This window comes from Propithecus coquereli, unplaced genomic scaffold (genome assembly GCF_000956105.1).
Source record: "Propithecus coquereli isolate 6110/MARCELLA unplaced genomic scaffold, Pcoq_1.0 Scaffold72, whole genome shotgun sequence".
NCBI lineage: Eukaryota > Metazoa > Chordata > Mammalia > Primates > Indriidae > Propithecus > Propithecus coquereli.
The window spans coordinates 5,478,680-5,493,031 of NW_012153285.1; the positions used below are offsets into that span (position 1 = coordinate 5,478,680).

Genomic DNA, 14,352 nt, shown 5'->3' on the forward strand with positions numbered 1-14,352 from the left:
TTTCGGTGGCTTCACGCCCTCACCATTATTACACCAATGAAACTCAGCAGATTATATTTTCCACATTTGCTCTCCATGGGCTTCTGTTCCCTTTATAGTTTTTTGTCTTTAGGAACCTTTTTTTCTGGAGAAACACTAGTTTTTAAGCACCATTTTATCTCAGAATGGATTTAGACAGTTTTGGTTTTGTTTTTGTTTTTGTAGCAGGTAAAAAACTTGAAAGACTTTTCTTTGAGAGGCATTGATGGACCATTCAAATAACATCTTTGTTTATAAGACTTGCAGATAGCCAGACATAAAATAAATCAAAAATGGTTCTCATAAATATTAAGCTGACTCCTGATTAACATTTTGTACTCTTAGTAACATTTTACACATTGTTTCTGTTCAACCAATTTCAGAACTTCATGAAAAAGTTGAGTAGTAGGTTGAGTAATAGGGTAACACAATGGGAGCCCTTTTTCCAAGGCTGGCATGTGAATAAAGTACCTGCAAATTATAAAAAGAAAACAGCTTTAAATACAAGAATTTTCACATTGGTCACAGGGGTGCGTTCACACTCACTGGGTAGGGTTGTTGGGTGTGGGAGCCTAAGCCACAAGACCTGGTTGGCATTTTCAGCCCTCCAATCTCCCTCATTTCTGACCTAGAAAATGCTTGATAGGTGTGCCCTTCGGCTCACTGAAACACTTTAGCAAAGGAAGTGAACTTCATGAATAATACATTAGTCATCAAAGCATTAATAAGGAAGCCAGGATGTCCTCACCACAGTATGAGCTGAGGCTCCTGCTTCTTGGTTTCTCAGACAATGCACAGTGGGAAGTTGAAATGAAAGGGTCAAGCTGTGCTGACGACTAGGGCCAAGTCAAGAGGGAAGAGTAGGGTCATCCCCACGGCCTGAGTAAACGCAGAGGAAAGGCCATGGAACGAGACAAAGGTGAGAAGGCCTTCACCCCCTTGGATGATTTAAAAGAATGGCTCTCAACCCTGAGTGCATATTAGAATCACCTGGGGAGCTTCTTAAAAAAACGTCACTGCCCTGGCCCCTCCTCAGACAAACTGAAACAGAATCTCTATGTGTGAGACCTGGCTATCAGTTTTTTTTAATACAGGTTGAATATCCCTAATCCAAAATGCTTGGGACCAGAAGTGTTTCAGATTTCAGACTTTTAGATTTTGGAATATTTCCGTTATACTCATTGGTTGAGCATCCCTAGTCTGAAAATCTGAAATCTAAAATGCTCTGATGAGCATTTCCTTTGAGCATGATGTTGGTGCTCAAAAAGTTTCAGATTTTGGAGCATTTCGAATTTCAGGCGTTTGGATTAGGGTTGCTTAACCTGTAGTTACTCAGGTGATGATAATGCAAAGCAACTGGAAAATCACTAGTTTAAAACAAGGGTCACAAACATAAACGCCCATGTGTAATGTAAATTAGGGAGGTCGGGTAAGAGTAAGCAGGAGCGAGAGGAGGAGATGGCAGCAAAGTGAGCAGTGATGAACCGCCAGAGCGGGTAGCTGCCATGCAGCCCCACACAACTATTGTCATCTAGGAGCGTGACACCATTTTTGTCATTTGTCTTGATTTTTAAATGTTTATAACTAAGTTTTAAAAATTGGGTTGTGTGATTACATGCTACAGTGCGGAATCTTGAAAACATTAATGTACGTGAAAGAAGCCGCGTATTATGTAATCCATTTAAAGGAAATGTCCAGAATAGGCAAATCCACCAAGACAGAAATTAGTGGTTTCCAGGGGCTGGGGAGGAGGAGACAATAGGATGTGACTGCTTAATGGATAATGAGTTTCTTGTGGGGTGAAGAAAATGTTCTGCAATTAGAAAGCGGTGATGGTTGCAAAATACTGTGAAATATACTAAAAGCCACTGAATTGCACAGTTTAAAATGGTGACTTTCATGCTATGCAAATTTTACCTTAATTTTTTTTTAAGTGAGGAGGTAGGGGTGTGAAGGGGTGGGAATTGAGTTGTTTGGATCAACTCAGAGCCAAATAAATCCCTTTTATGGGAGCCAGAATGCAACCTCCAGTGTAACACCATATGGAAGAAAAACATAGTCTACAAATTGGGCTGAAATTTTTTTTAAAAGCCAATCTAACACCATAATGTATGCCTGCACTTCCTTTTATGTCTCCATCCAAACTAGTGGCAAAGCTATGTCTGCTGCACCCTTGCATCTTAAGTCAGACACAACCTGGGCTTCTTCCTTAACAGGTGCTAATGCGGGGCTGTCCCGCCAGGTACAAACATGGCTGTGCCAGCCTGTGAGTAAAAGTGGAGCCCCTGAGGGGCAGGAGCACGGGCTGGCTGATGACACCAAGGCTGGCTTCTGTCCTTTCTTAGTGTCCCGTTACTGAAAGAGAGGGGTAAATGAAACAAACAAAACCCCCTGATAACCATGTTCATTAACTGTTCCTCCTTTATCAATCGCTTCTTCCCACTGACTCAGTTGAATTCACAATCCATAATTTATCATAAAGTTTGTTACTCTTCATTACCCACAGCAGGTTAAAGTCATAATTACTTCTGTGAAATGCAGCTACAATAAAGACAGTGAGAAACAGTTCCTCAAAGAGAGTTTGATGTTTCACTAGTCTTTTCTGGCCTGGAAATATACTTCGAATGGCAGTGGTTCTTAGAGGTCCCCCTAAACCTACCTTATCTCAGATCAAAGTGAAATATTACAAACAAAAATAGAATTCCTATCACCTAATCTTTTAAATATTGGGCCACGTTGTGGGTTTGCATGAAAATCAGAAAGGAGTGGCGTTTTACTGCAGGTTAGATTCAGACTTTTGTCTTACCTGAATTCTTCTCTGTAGTCATTCCTAATATACTCAGCTAGAGTCTTGCTGTACTGCAGGCAGCTCTTGAGGATGTAAAACTGCTGGTACAACAGGACGGCTTGGCAGGGACTGAGCAGCTGAAATGAAGCCGAAAGCCCCTTCACCGCTTGTTTCACGATACTGGCCACAAAAGTAATCTAAACAAGGAAAGTGCAGTTACATGTAGGCTGCATGCGACTATTTCAGCTGGAGCCTCAGCTACAAATCTAGACTGAAGCCCTCACTGCTCTTACACCAGTGCACTGAGCAATTTTGCACTATTTCTCATTGAAGCCATCTTTACCAAAAATCAAAAGAAATTAGTCAGGTGTGGTGGTGCGTGCCTGCAGTCCCAGCTAGTTGGGAGGCTGAGGCAGGAGGATGGCTTGAGCCCTGGTGTTTGAGGTTGCAGCGTGATGTAGCCCGGGCAACAGAGAAAACCTTATCTCAAAAAAAAGAAAAGAAGAGAAAAAGAAATAGTACTCAGTGTCAAATAAAAATTATAGGAGGCCGTTATTTTAAACTAAGCTTCTGCACTAGGCCGCAACAGATGAGACTAAAAATCACAATGGAGTCACCTATGCTAAAGTTCCCTGTCACCAAACCCAAACTAAGTTGTATGACCTTCAGACACAGATAACAGCCAGTTTCCCAAACAGGCCAGTTTAAAATCTTTAATCGGCATAATAATGAAGTTCCCTCTGCTTTAATCTTTACACAAGACAAGTGGCCTGAAATTAGTCAGTTATTTTTCTATTGTTCTCTCTCCCTGTCCCTGCCTTACAAATGACTAATGCACTTTGTTCCTTGCTTTTGCTTTCTTTTTTTTTTTTTTTTCTGAGACAGAGTCTCACTCTGTTGCCCGGGCTAGAGTGCCGTGGCGTCAGCCTAACTCACAGCAACCTCAAACTCCTGGGCTTAAGTGATCCTTCTGCCTCAGCCTCCCGAGTAGCTGGGACTGCAGGCAGGTGCCACCATGCCTGGCTAATTTTTTCTATATATTTTTAGTTGTCCAGCTAATTTCTGATTTTTTAGTAGAGACGGGAGTCTCGCTCTTGCTCAGGCTGGTCTCGAAATCCTGAGCTCAAAGGATCCACCTGCCTCGGCCTCCCAGAGTGCTAGGATTACAGGCGTGAGCCACCGTGCCCGGCCCTTACTTTTGCTTTCTTCAGCCCTTCTCTGTCTGTAAAGCCAACCCCTTCTGTTCAGCTCATTAGAACACTTATTGTATTCTAGAATCACAGATAAAGCCGATTCAGATTTTAAAACTAAATTTGTTCTAATTTTGTCTTTTGACATCAAAGAGCACCAGATCATAGATCACTTTGGGTTTACCAGTTGCCCCCCTACAAGCAGGGTCAGAACCAGTAGTGACTTTCAAAGAAGTTTGGCTCTGAAGTAGAAAGAGAATATCGTAAGCAGGACTGGGGATGGCAGGGGAACTCATAAAGGCTACAGGCCCCTCCAGTAGTGATGTGGCTTGGATGTTCAGCCCCTCCGAATCTCAGGTTGAAATTTGATCCCCAGGATTGGAGGTGGGGCCTGGTGGGAGGCGTTTGGGTCATGAGGGCGGATCCCTCATGAATGGCTTGGTGCCCTCCCTTCCATAATGAGTGAGTTCTCCCTTTATTATTAATAGTTCATGCAAGAGCTGGCTGTTTCAAAGAGCCGGGCACCAGCTCCTCCCTCTCTTTGCTCCTTCTCCCACCAGGTGACACACCTGCTCCCGCTTCACCTAACGCCTTGATTGGAAGCTCCCTAAAGCGCTCACCAGAAGCAGATGTGGGTATGATGCTTCTTGTACAATCTGCAGAACCGTGAGCCAAATAAACTTCTTTTCTTTATAAATTACCCAGTGTCTTGGGCGTTCCTTTATAACAGCGCAAAACGGCCTAATACAAGTAGGGAAGATGCTTTATCTTCTTTTCTACAGGTACAAGTGGCCCAGAGAGAAGGTTCCTACAAGGCAGTGGTTCTCAAATTTTAGTATGCATAAAATCACCCAGGCAATTCACTAAAATGCAGAATACTGGGCTCCGCCCTCCAGGTATTTACCACAGACAATCCTGATGGATTTGTTCCCTGGACCACACTTTGAAAAACACTACTCTGAGAAAGCAAAGCAAACCAGGCCTGACACCAGCGAGTGATGTCGATGTCACCGTTAGCTGGGGTTCGTCAGCGGCACTTCTGGTGTCATTTCTCAGGGAGAAATTAAAGTGGAAAGGGTAGCCATAACGTGAAGTTATTGGATTCTTGCTTCTGCCCAAAAAAGGTCTTATTCACAACAAAGCCAAATAATCGAAAAGAAGAACAATGGGTTCCATAAGTTGTTTTCTGTTTGTTTCTTTTGGTTCTGGTATTTTCAAACCATTATCCATAAACATAGGTTACTGTGAAAAACAGAAAAGAATGCTGGTGCCCTTGCAAGCTCTAACCAGCAGGTCACCCTGCATGCCCGTTAAATTGGCATCAGTGAGAATGTGTCGCCTTTTCTACTGTCATGTGTTGCTACCTACTCTTCCCAAGTAGAGCAAGTGGTTTGAAGTGGGTTTTTCCCAGTCCAGATCCATTTACATATATTGACCAAACATTACATACATTGACTAAACATATATTGTCTGGCAAACACAGCTTGAAGTTAGAGAGTCTATGCAGTGGAACAAAGCAATGCTAAGTAGCCCACATAGGGATTACATTTTTATTTTTATTTATTTATTTTTGTCGGACTCTTACAACTGAATGGGATTAAAATTTTGAGACTTTAGCACCTTGCTCTAACCAAGTAAGATAATCAGAGTTGAGCGACATGCAGGTACATGCAAATTTGCAAATTTCTCTCAAATAGTCTTGTGTCTGTCCATAATGCTTAGAACTGGGTTGATACTGAAACTTTCAACAGGGCTGATGGTCCTTTTGCCTTTTCCCACCCTTCATCTTAACACACTTCATGGTCATGGACTGGCCTCATACTCAGTTCCTTTGGTGAACCAGCTCTAGAGGTTGATAAAGAATCTTCCCTGTTACTTGGAGTCCTTAGGACCCCAGGTTACCACGTGTCAGTTCATATGATAGGGTCTGCAACCACTGCATAGAAAAAGCCGGGGTCTCTCATCTTGCACGTAAGAACTTCCGTCACTATGAGTGACTATAACTTTAAAACATTCCTTGAAGTTAGTCTGAGACCAGCTGAGGTCTGTGTGTTGCTGAAGGAGCTAAGTTTATGGGCTCAATCTCTGAACAAGGCAGCTGGCTGTACTACTAACAAGCGTACCCCCTGGCCTCAGCCAGCTTTTAGTAAACATGTCACAGGGATCTGACAAGAGAATCTAGATTCCATAAGACAGACTCAGCATCACTCTAGAAAAACAGCTCAAAGCAGGGAACCACAGAGGCATGTTCATATATAGAAAGATAATACATTACTTCATGTCACGTCCTCCATTAGCAATGAAAATTTAGTTTGGATTTTACTACCTTTTGAAGATAGTTTCCCTTCATTCATGTATTCATACATTCAATCAACATACACTGAATTGGAAATAAGTTTGGGGAGGTGAGAAGAGTTTAAGGGATAAAGCCTTTAGAAGAATGAATTAAGCAGATACTTTATTGAACATCTAACTTTATTGAACATCTATTGTGTGCCTAGCACAACAGACATAACTCCTACCCTCATGGCACTTGCGGTCTGCTGGAAGAGAAAGTGTATCAGTCACGATGGACGAGGTTATGCTATGGTAACAAACCCCCTAAAACACCAGTGTTTTGCTTAAAACAACAAAGGTTTGCTTGTTCACACTGAATGTCCCTGATGAGTTAGTAGGGGCTCTGGTCACGGCAGTTGCTCAGGGCCATCAGCTGGTGGAGCAGCCACCACGTGGAATGTTGCTGTCTCGAACCCAGAAGGAAGAGAGAATCCAAGGAGGCACGCTCTGGCTCTGAAAGCTTCTGCCAAGAAGCGACACAGGCCACCTCCGCTCACATTTCATTGGCCAAAGCAAGAACAGAGACCCACCTAATTTCAAAAGGGGAGGGAAAGGCCAGGCACAGTGGCTCACGCCTGTAATCCTAGCACTCTGGGAGGCCGAGGCAGGTGGATTGCTTGAGCTCAGGAGTTCGAGACCAGCCTGAGCAAGAGCGAGACCCCATCTCTACTAAAAATAGAAAGAAATTATCTGGACAACTAAAAATACATAGAAAAAATTAGCCGGGCGTGGTGGCGCATGCCTGTAGCTCCTCGGGAGGCTGAGGCAGTAGGATCGCTTGAGCCCAGGAGTTTGAGGTTGCTGTGAGCTAGGCTGATGCCGTGGCACTCACTCTAGCCAGGGCAACAGAGTGAGACTCTGTCTCAAAAAAAAAAAAAAGGAGAGGGAAGTTCAATCCTACCATGTGCCTTGAAGGAGAGAGCCAGAACATGTGTGGACACTAGTGGCTACAACAGGGCAGATAACACAAACAAACGTAAACCGCAACAGCGACAAGTCCTGTACAGGAGAGGCAAGCACACTGTGCTGTGCACTAAGTGTGCCTGTAACGAGGAAGCTGACTCATCAGAGGGCTCAGAGTGTCATCTGCTGCTGCTCCACCCCTGGAAGGGCACTGAGGCCTGCAGGATGAGTAGGACTTGACCAGGTGGGAGAGGGAAGGAAAGGCGTTCGGACAGAGACAGAGGCAATGGGAAAAGTCCTGTGATGGAGTTGAGTTGGAGTGGGGAGGGGACAGTGAGGAAGAGACCCACATAGCTGGCAGGGTAGGGACCAGGGTAGGCTGTAGGGCCATAACATGCAGAGCCTTGCACTCTAGTCTATTCAAAGGGAAAAGCTGTTGAGAGTGTAGAGCAAGGGATGACAATCAGATCCTTATTTTAAATAGATCCCTTGAGCTATCATCTGGTGGGAAGACAGGAACAGAGCATTGAGGTGAGCTTGTACTGTCAAACAGAGAAATGATAGGGACCAGGATGGTGGCTGCCGGGACAGAGTGCACAGGTGATCCCGAGTTACATGCACTGACTATTTAAGGTAAATGTCAATCTTTTTACTTAATTATACAGCCAATAATTGAATATTCTGTTTCTACATATATCTTAGAGTTTTTCACGCAATTAATATCATATTTAAGATATCATTTCAGCAACTTAAACATTCAGGTCCAAAATGTAAAAACATTTTAGTTAAATAATAAAGCTGTCAAATTTACATTTTGCCTCTGATTGATAAAACTTGACTATGCCATAGAGAAAATTTGTGTTTTATTAATTAAGCACAAGAGCATCTGTTTAATTAGGCTTGAGTGGTGATTTTGTTTTTGCTGCTAGGTACTTACTATGGGAGGACAACTTTGTAGAAAGGACATCATCCAGTTAATAGCAAACTTGGTGGAACCCAATCCAAGATTTCCCTAAAAGACTCAAGGAAATAAACAGGTTATATTCATGAAGTTCAAATTGTATCTAAAAGAGTATTCATTCTCAAATACATTTTTATCCTGATTAATCAAATCTTTAAAACTCAGTATTTTGGAAAATAAACCAGATGAGCACTTGAGAGCAAAATTAGTGTCGATTAAATCAACCAGTTTTGGAGACCATCTCTAATGTAAGCATTTTTGTTATATTATTAATTATATACTATATAAAATATAACATACATATATCATAATAGTCATATAATATGTAGTCACATAATATATATATAATAAACAAATATATTGTACCTGCTGAAAGACAAGAAGTATCTCATATAAAAGTGCTGTAGCTGTATCTGTATATTCCAGGATAAGCTTCTGTAACTAGAATTTTCAAGAATAATCAATACAGTATCATAGACTGAGACAGAAAATAGTAATTTCTCTTGATTCCCTTTAGGTACTTAGAATTTTTGGTTAACTGAAAATATAGTTAGTGTAGTCCATTTTCCTGTTCCATTTGGTTTGATCATTCTCAAGAAAGTGGCTCTCATAAAGACTATACCTTTAATAATGCTCCAAAAGTGAGTCAAGAAAAAAAGATACGATAGGCCACAGAATACTAACGCAAAAAATCGCATACTTGATTTACAAGATTAATCAGATCAACAGCCCTACTTGCTTTTAACACATTGACTGGCACACTAGAAAAAAAAGTTTTTTTCCCTTGGGGCCGTACGTAGTGTTTTATTACGAAAATAGAATAAAAACAATCCTAATTTAATTAAAAATTTGTTATTTTTTATTGTTTTCTGTGCAGGAGTTGTATGCAACTTGAAAAACTGTTCTTGTAGCTCCCAAGGTAAAGAGAAGTGTGAATTACATATGCTTCACGAGGCCCCGGGCTCAAAACTAGCGTGAGTTAAATACAACTCACATGGCAGTTAATGTGTTAAGAATGTAGAAATATGCTCCCCTGAGTGGAGGTGAGAGATCCTCTGGGTAATGTAGGCTTATGCCCAGCTTGAACAAAAACAAGAAAACATAAAACCCAGACCTATCCATTCTGCCCACAAGATATTTTCAAATGGAAATACCATAGGCAAATCAAATCAACAAATCTAAAACCAAACTCAGTATTTCTCCTTTGAACCTACTCTTTTTCCTGTAATTCTTGTCTAACTCTCAGGCCAGAATCTAAAGGTCATATTCTAATCTTCACACTTTATTTTCACATCAACCTATCAAGTCAATTTCCTAAAAACTTCTGGAAATCTATCCTTTTTACAACTACCATTCCTTTTTTTCTTTTCTTCATTTATTTATTCAACCAGTATGCATCACACACTGTGCTAGGTGTTGGGGATACACAGGAAAGCGACGCAGACGTGGTACCTGCCCCCATGGACTATACAATCCAGTTGGGGAACAAATAGCAATCTAACAATCAAAGAAACAAAGGCATAATTATAAACTGAAACAAAGGCTATGAAAGAAAGGTATAGGATGTTAAGAGGGCTCTAAAAAGGAGGGCTAGTCTCATTTGGGAGCAAAGGAAGGCTTCCTTCTGGCCCATGTCATTCCCCACCTAGACTACTACTGCACTAGCTTCTTAACGGCTCTGTTTGCCTGTTTTGCTTCCATCTCACTCTGTATTTTTATGTGTTCATTTATTTATTTTAGCAACCTGAAATGCTCCAAAACCATCCCACTCTTTAATCACTAACCCAGTCATTCCACCGTTGAAAGTGGTATTGGAGACACTCCATATATGGTCTGTAACTATATATTCATGGATATATTTGATTAATGTTTACCTTCAGCAGATTATAAATTAATGAAGGCAGAGATTCTGTCTGTTTACTTACTATTTCAACCCTACCACCTAGCACACTGTTTGCCCATAATAGATGTTCAATAAATGAGTTCTCTGAAACATAACTTTGATTGTTTAAGAAAAAATCATGACCCATCCTTTATAAAAAAAAAAAAGCTATCGGCCTGGCTCAAAATAAAATAATGATAAACTGATTTATTCTCTCAGAAAACATACTTTCTAGGTAGTTTGGTGTTTCTCATGTTTTAGTACAACCTTAGAAAAACAAATAATTCTCACTGAGAGTTTACACTCCTCATACAGGTAGGGAAATGATAAACTAAAACATGAGAACTAACCCTAAAATCTCTAAGACAGAGATTTTTCACCCCAATTAGACTCCTACTATGGAATTACATATAAATCAATATTTTGTATAGAAAGGAACATAAACAGATTTATCTAATTTATAAAGAATGCTAATTATTTTCCTTAGTATACTCTAAAACATATAAAATGAATATATTAATATTGACAGAATAGTTATCTAATGGGTTTAATGAAAAAACATTTACTCTTTGATTTAATTACATTTATATATTCTACAATGTCATGGTCCACATTAAAAGACAACAATTATAGTTTACCCCCAAAATTTTCATCTCACCTTAGCATCAAAAGACATTTCAACTAAAGTCGAATCAGCCACCAACTGGATATCAAACATGGGACAAGATTTTGGAATCTGAGGCTCACTAATTAAAATTACCAAGAGATTAAATAGTGTTCCCCTGAAATAAATAAATAAAAGGCAATTAATGGGTAAAGTTTTATTTTCAGGAAAGCCAGGTTTGCATACAATATAATTATACTTAAAAGAACAAAGAATTGCAGAACATCCTTGACTGAACTTTTGGACCCTTGGACATGCACAGGAATGTATATAGATAAGAAATTTAAATGAAAATATAATTTCTTGGTCTTTTGGCTGAGAGCAAGTATAGTTCTAGAAGTATACAAAGTGTGGAAAGCTTAGAAGATCTGGATTTAAGGGAGATTTGGATGATTTCAATTATAGCAATGTTTTCCAAAGGGCTTTTTGTGAATTACTAATTCCAGACAATATTACAGTCAAAATAGATTCTGTGGTCAAAAGAGGTACAGGAAATACTTGATTAAACCCAGCTTATTGGATATCTTTATTACAGGACTTCTCAGAGGCTTTAATATGCTAATATGCACCGTGTATCTCCAGGACAAAGAAACAGTATGCAGCATTTCTTTCTTTTTTAAGTTTTTTAAATTGACAAATAAAAATTGCATGTGTTTATGGTGTACAACATGATATTTTGAACTATGTATACATTTGTATACATATTTCATAAATCAAGCAAATTAACATACACATTACCTCAGAAACTTATTTTTATATAGTGAGAACACTTAAAATCTGTTATCAGAGATTTTCATGTATAGATTACATTATTATTAACTATAGTCACCATGTTGTACAATACATCTCTTGAACTTACTTCTCATATACAACTGAAATTTTGTACCATGTGACCAACATCACCCAATTCCACCACTCCCCAAGCCTCTGACAACCATCATTCTACACTCTGTTTCTATGAGTTTGACTTTTTTAGATCCCATATATAAGATAGATCATGCATGGTCACAAAAGTTAAACTCATATTTATCTTTCTGTGCCTGGCTTATTTCACTTAGCATAATGTCCTCCAGGCTCATCCATGTCGTCGAAAATGACAAAATTTCCTTCTTTTATGGCTGAATAATATTCCGTTGTGTATATATACCACATTTTCTTTATTTGTTCGCTCATTGCTGGACACTTAGGTTGCTTCCTCTTCTTGGTTATTGTGAATAATGTGCAGCATTTCTTAAAATGCTCATTTGATCCCAAGATTTGTGACTCCAGAACCCTTTCAACAGAGCATTTCAGGGGTTTACTGCTCCACTGAATACCACTAGCTATTAATTAATAACACTAGTATTAAACCTCAGGTCTTTTGCTTTCAAATGCAATGTACTATCCATTGACCTACATTGATAACTTACTTAAATATTACTATGTAGTTAAATAATATGCCCTACTATTTCAAAATAAAAAGACAAAAAAATCACAATTCGAAATGTGCATCCCGAGGAGATGGGTTAGTAACACCATCTTCATATATCAAGTCCAACCTGTATATGGTTGGAAAGGAGCTGAAGGCAGACCTCTAGAAAAACCAGTTGCCTAACTGAAGACAATGTCAGAGTAGATTTGAGGGGTAGGAGTAGTAAAAGAACTTAAAGGTAGGGCCATACAAAAATTCTCCATAACCATTAGCATTCCTTTCATAATGGAATAAAGGAGACTATAAAAATCCTTGGTGAGTTATATCTGAGGCTTTCTAGTCTTTTTACAATCACTGAAGCCATTACCATGATTAGAAGCCCATGATTAACCTAAATTCTAATAAAAATACAATTCCAGCCAGGCACAGTGGCTCACGCCTGTACTGCTAGCACTTTGGAAGGCTGCGGCGGGAGGATTGCTTGAGGCCAGGAGTTTGAGGTTGCAGAGAGCTATGATAACGCCACTGCATTCTAGCCTGGGAAACAGAACGAGACCTTGTCTCAAAAAAAAAAAAAAACCACAATTCTTCTCCTTTCTCTAACTCAAAAAGCAAATCCAGTTCTCATATCTGGAAAAGAATCATATCAGTTAGTACATTTCTAAAAAAAAAAAGCAGGATATAACCTACAGGGTATTTGCTAATGTTTTATTCAGGCTACTTAAAATGGCCAATCTTACTTTTAGAAGACCCTTTTAAAATCAACAGAACACTTTCTTTAGAAGCTTTTCTTAAGTTTGAATTCGCATTCCACTCGCTGTTATATTTAATTATAGTCCTTTATTTTCTTTCAGTAATAGCTTCTTTTCAAAGTATCATATATCCAAGCCTAAGAAAAGGAACTATCAAATTCTGGGTCACTTGCTGTGATAATATATAAATGCAACCCTAGCAATACTAGGATATGAAAGAATGTGGCACATTTCAAGAAGAATACAGCAAAATGGGTTTATTAAAAATCTCCACTTATAAAAATAATAAAGAGGAAAATGCTGAAATGAATAACTGCTTTTATATTTGCTCAAGTGGAATTTAATTTGAAATCCACCCATTCTGCCAACTCAATTTAAAATCCACTAGGCCAATAATAGAAGAAATTTTAATCAAAATGATAGTTTCATCCTGAAAATAGACTTATTATAGGATTGACATCACAGCCTTAAAAATAGCCCCAATAGTTTAATACTTTTTTTTTATACCCCAACATCAAGTTTCAAGAACTTTGTGGGGTTTTTTTGTTTTTGCTTTTGTTTCTGAGACAAGGTCTCACTCTGCTGCCCAGGCTACAGGGCAATGGCATCATCACAGCTCACCACACTCTCAAACTCCTGGGCTCACGGGATCCTCCTGCCTCAGCCTCCCGAGTAGCTGGGACTATTGCGTGCGCCACCATGCCTGGCTAATTTTTTAAAAATTTTCTTTTTTTTTGCAGAAACAAAGTCTCCCTCTTCCCCAGCCTGGTCTTTAACTCCTGGCCTCAAGCAATCTTCCTGTCTCTGCCTTCCAAAGGCTACGATTATAGGCATGAGCCACCCTGTCCAGCCCAACAGTTTAATACTCTCATTGTTTCTATTGTTATTATTTCCAGTGTATGAATTTTGAATGTATTACAGTCTTTTAAAATATACACTTTGAAGGGCAAACCCATAGTCTCATAAGTCAGTCTACGTTATTGCGGTAGGCAGAAATCTGATATGGCTTCCAAGATTCCCAGCCTGCTGTATACCTACCCTATGTAATCCCTTCCCCTTAAGTATGGGCAGGATCTCTGAATATATTTGATTATCACTCTTGTGATTATGTACATTAGATGGGAAAGGTAAAAGGATTCTGAAACTATAATTAAGGCCCCTAGCCGATTTTAGCTGACTTTTGAGTTAATCAAAAAGATTATCCTGACCAGGCGGGTGGCTCACACCTGTAATCCTAGCACTCTGGGAGGCTGAGGCGGGTGGATTGTTTGAGCTCAGGAGTTCAAGACCAGCCTGAGCAAGAGTGAGGCCACCCACCCCCCCCACCGTCCCTACTAAAAATAGAAAGAAATTACTTGTACAGCTAAAAATATATACAAAAAATTAGCTGGACATGGTGGCGCATGCCTGTAGTCCCAGCTACTTGGGAGGCTGAGGCAGTAGGAT

The 14,352-nt window shown here is 39.7% G+C and overlaps 1 protein-coding gene across 1 annotated transcript in view; it reads right to left on the minus strand.

Moving 5' to 3' along the window:
• Positions 1-211: 211 nt before the first annotated feature.
• LOC105824182 (chromosome unknown open reading frame, human C12orf56) overlaps positions 212-14,352 on the minus strand; it is an 82,181-nt gene continuing 68,040 nt past the window's right edge. Inside the window, 5 exon segments of the mRNA XM_012661547.1 lie at positions 212-489; positions 2,825-3,003; positions 8,174-8,248; positions 8,564-8,638; positions 10,738-10,861. Coding sequence (XP_012517001.1) covers positions 360-489; positions 2,825-3,003; positions 8,174-8,248; positions 8,564-8,638; positions 10,738-10,861 — 583 coding nt within the window. The 3' untranslated portion in view covers positions 212-359.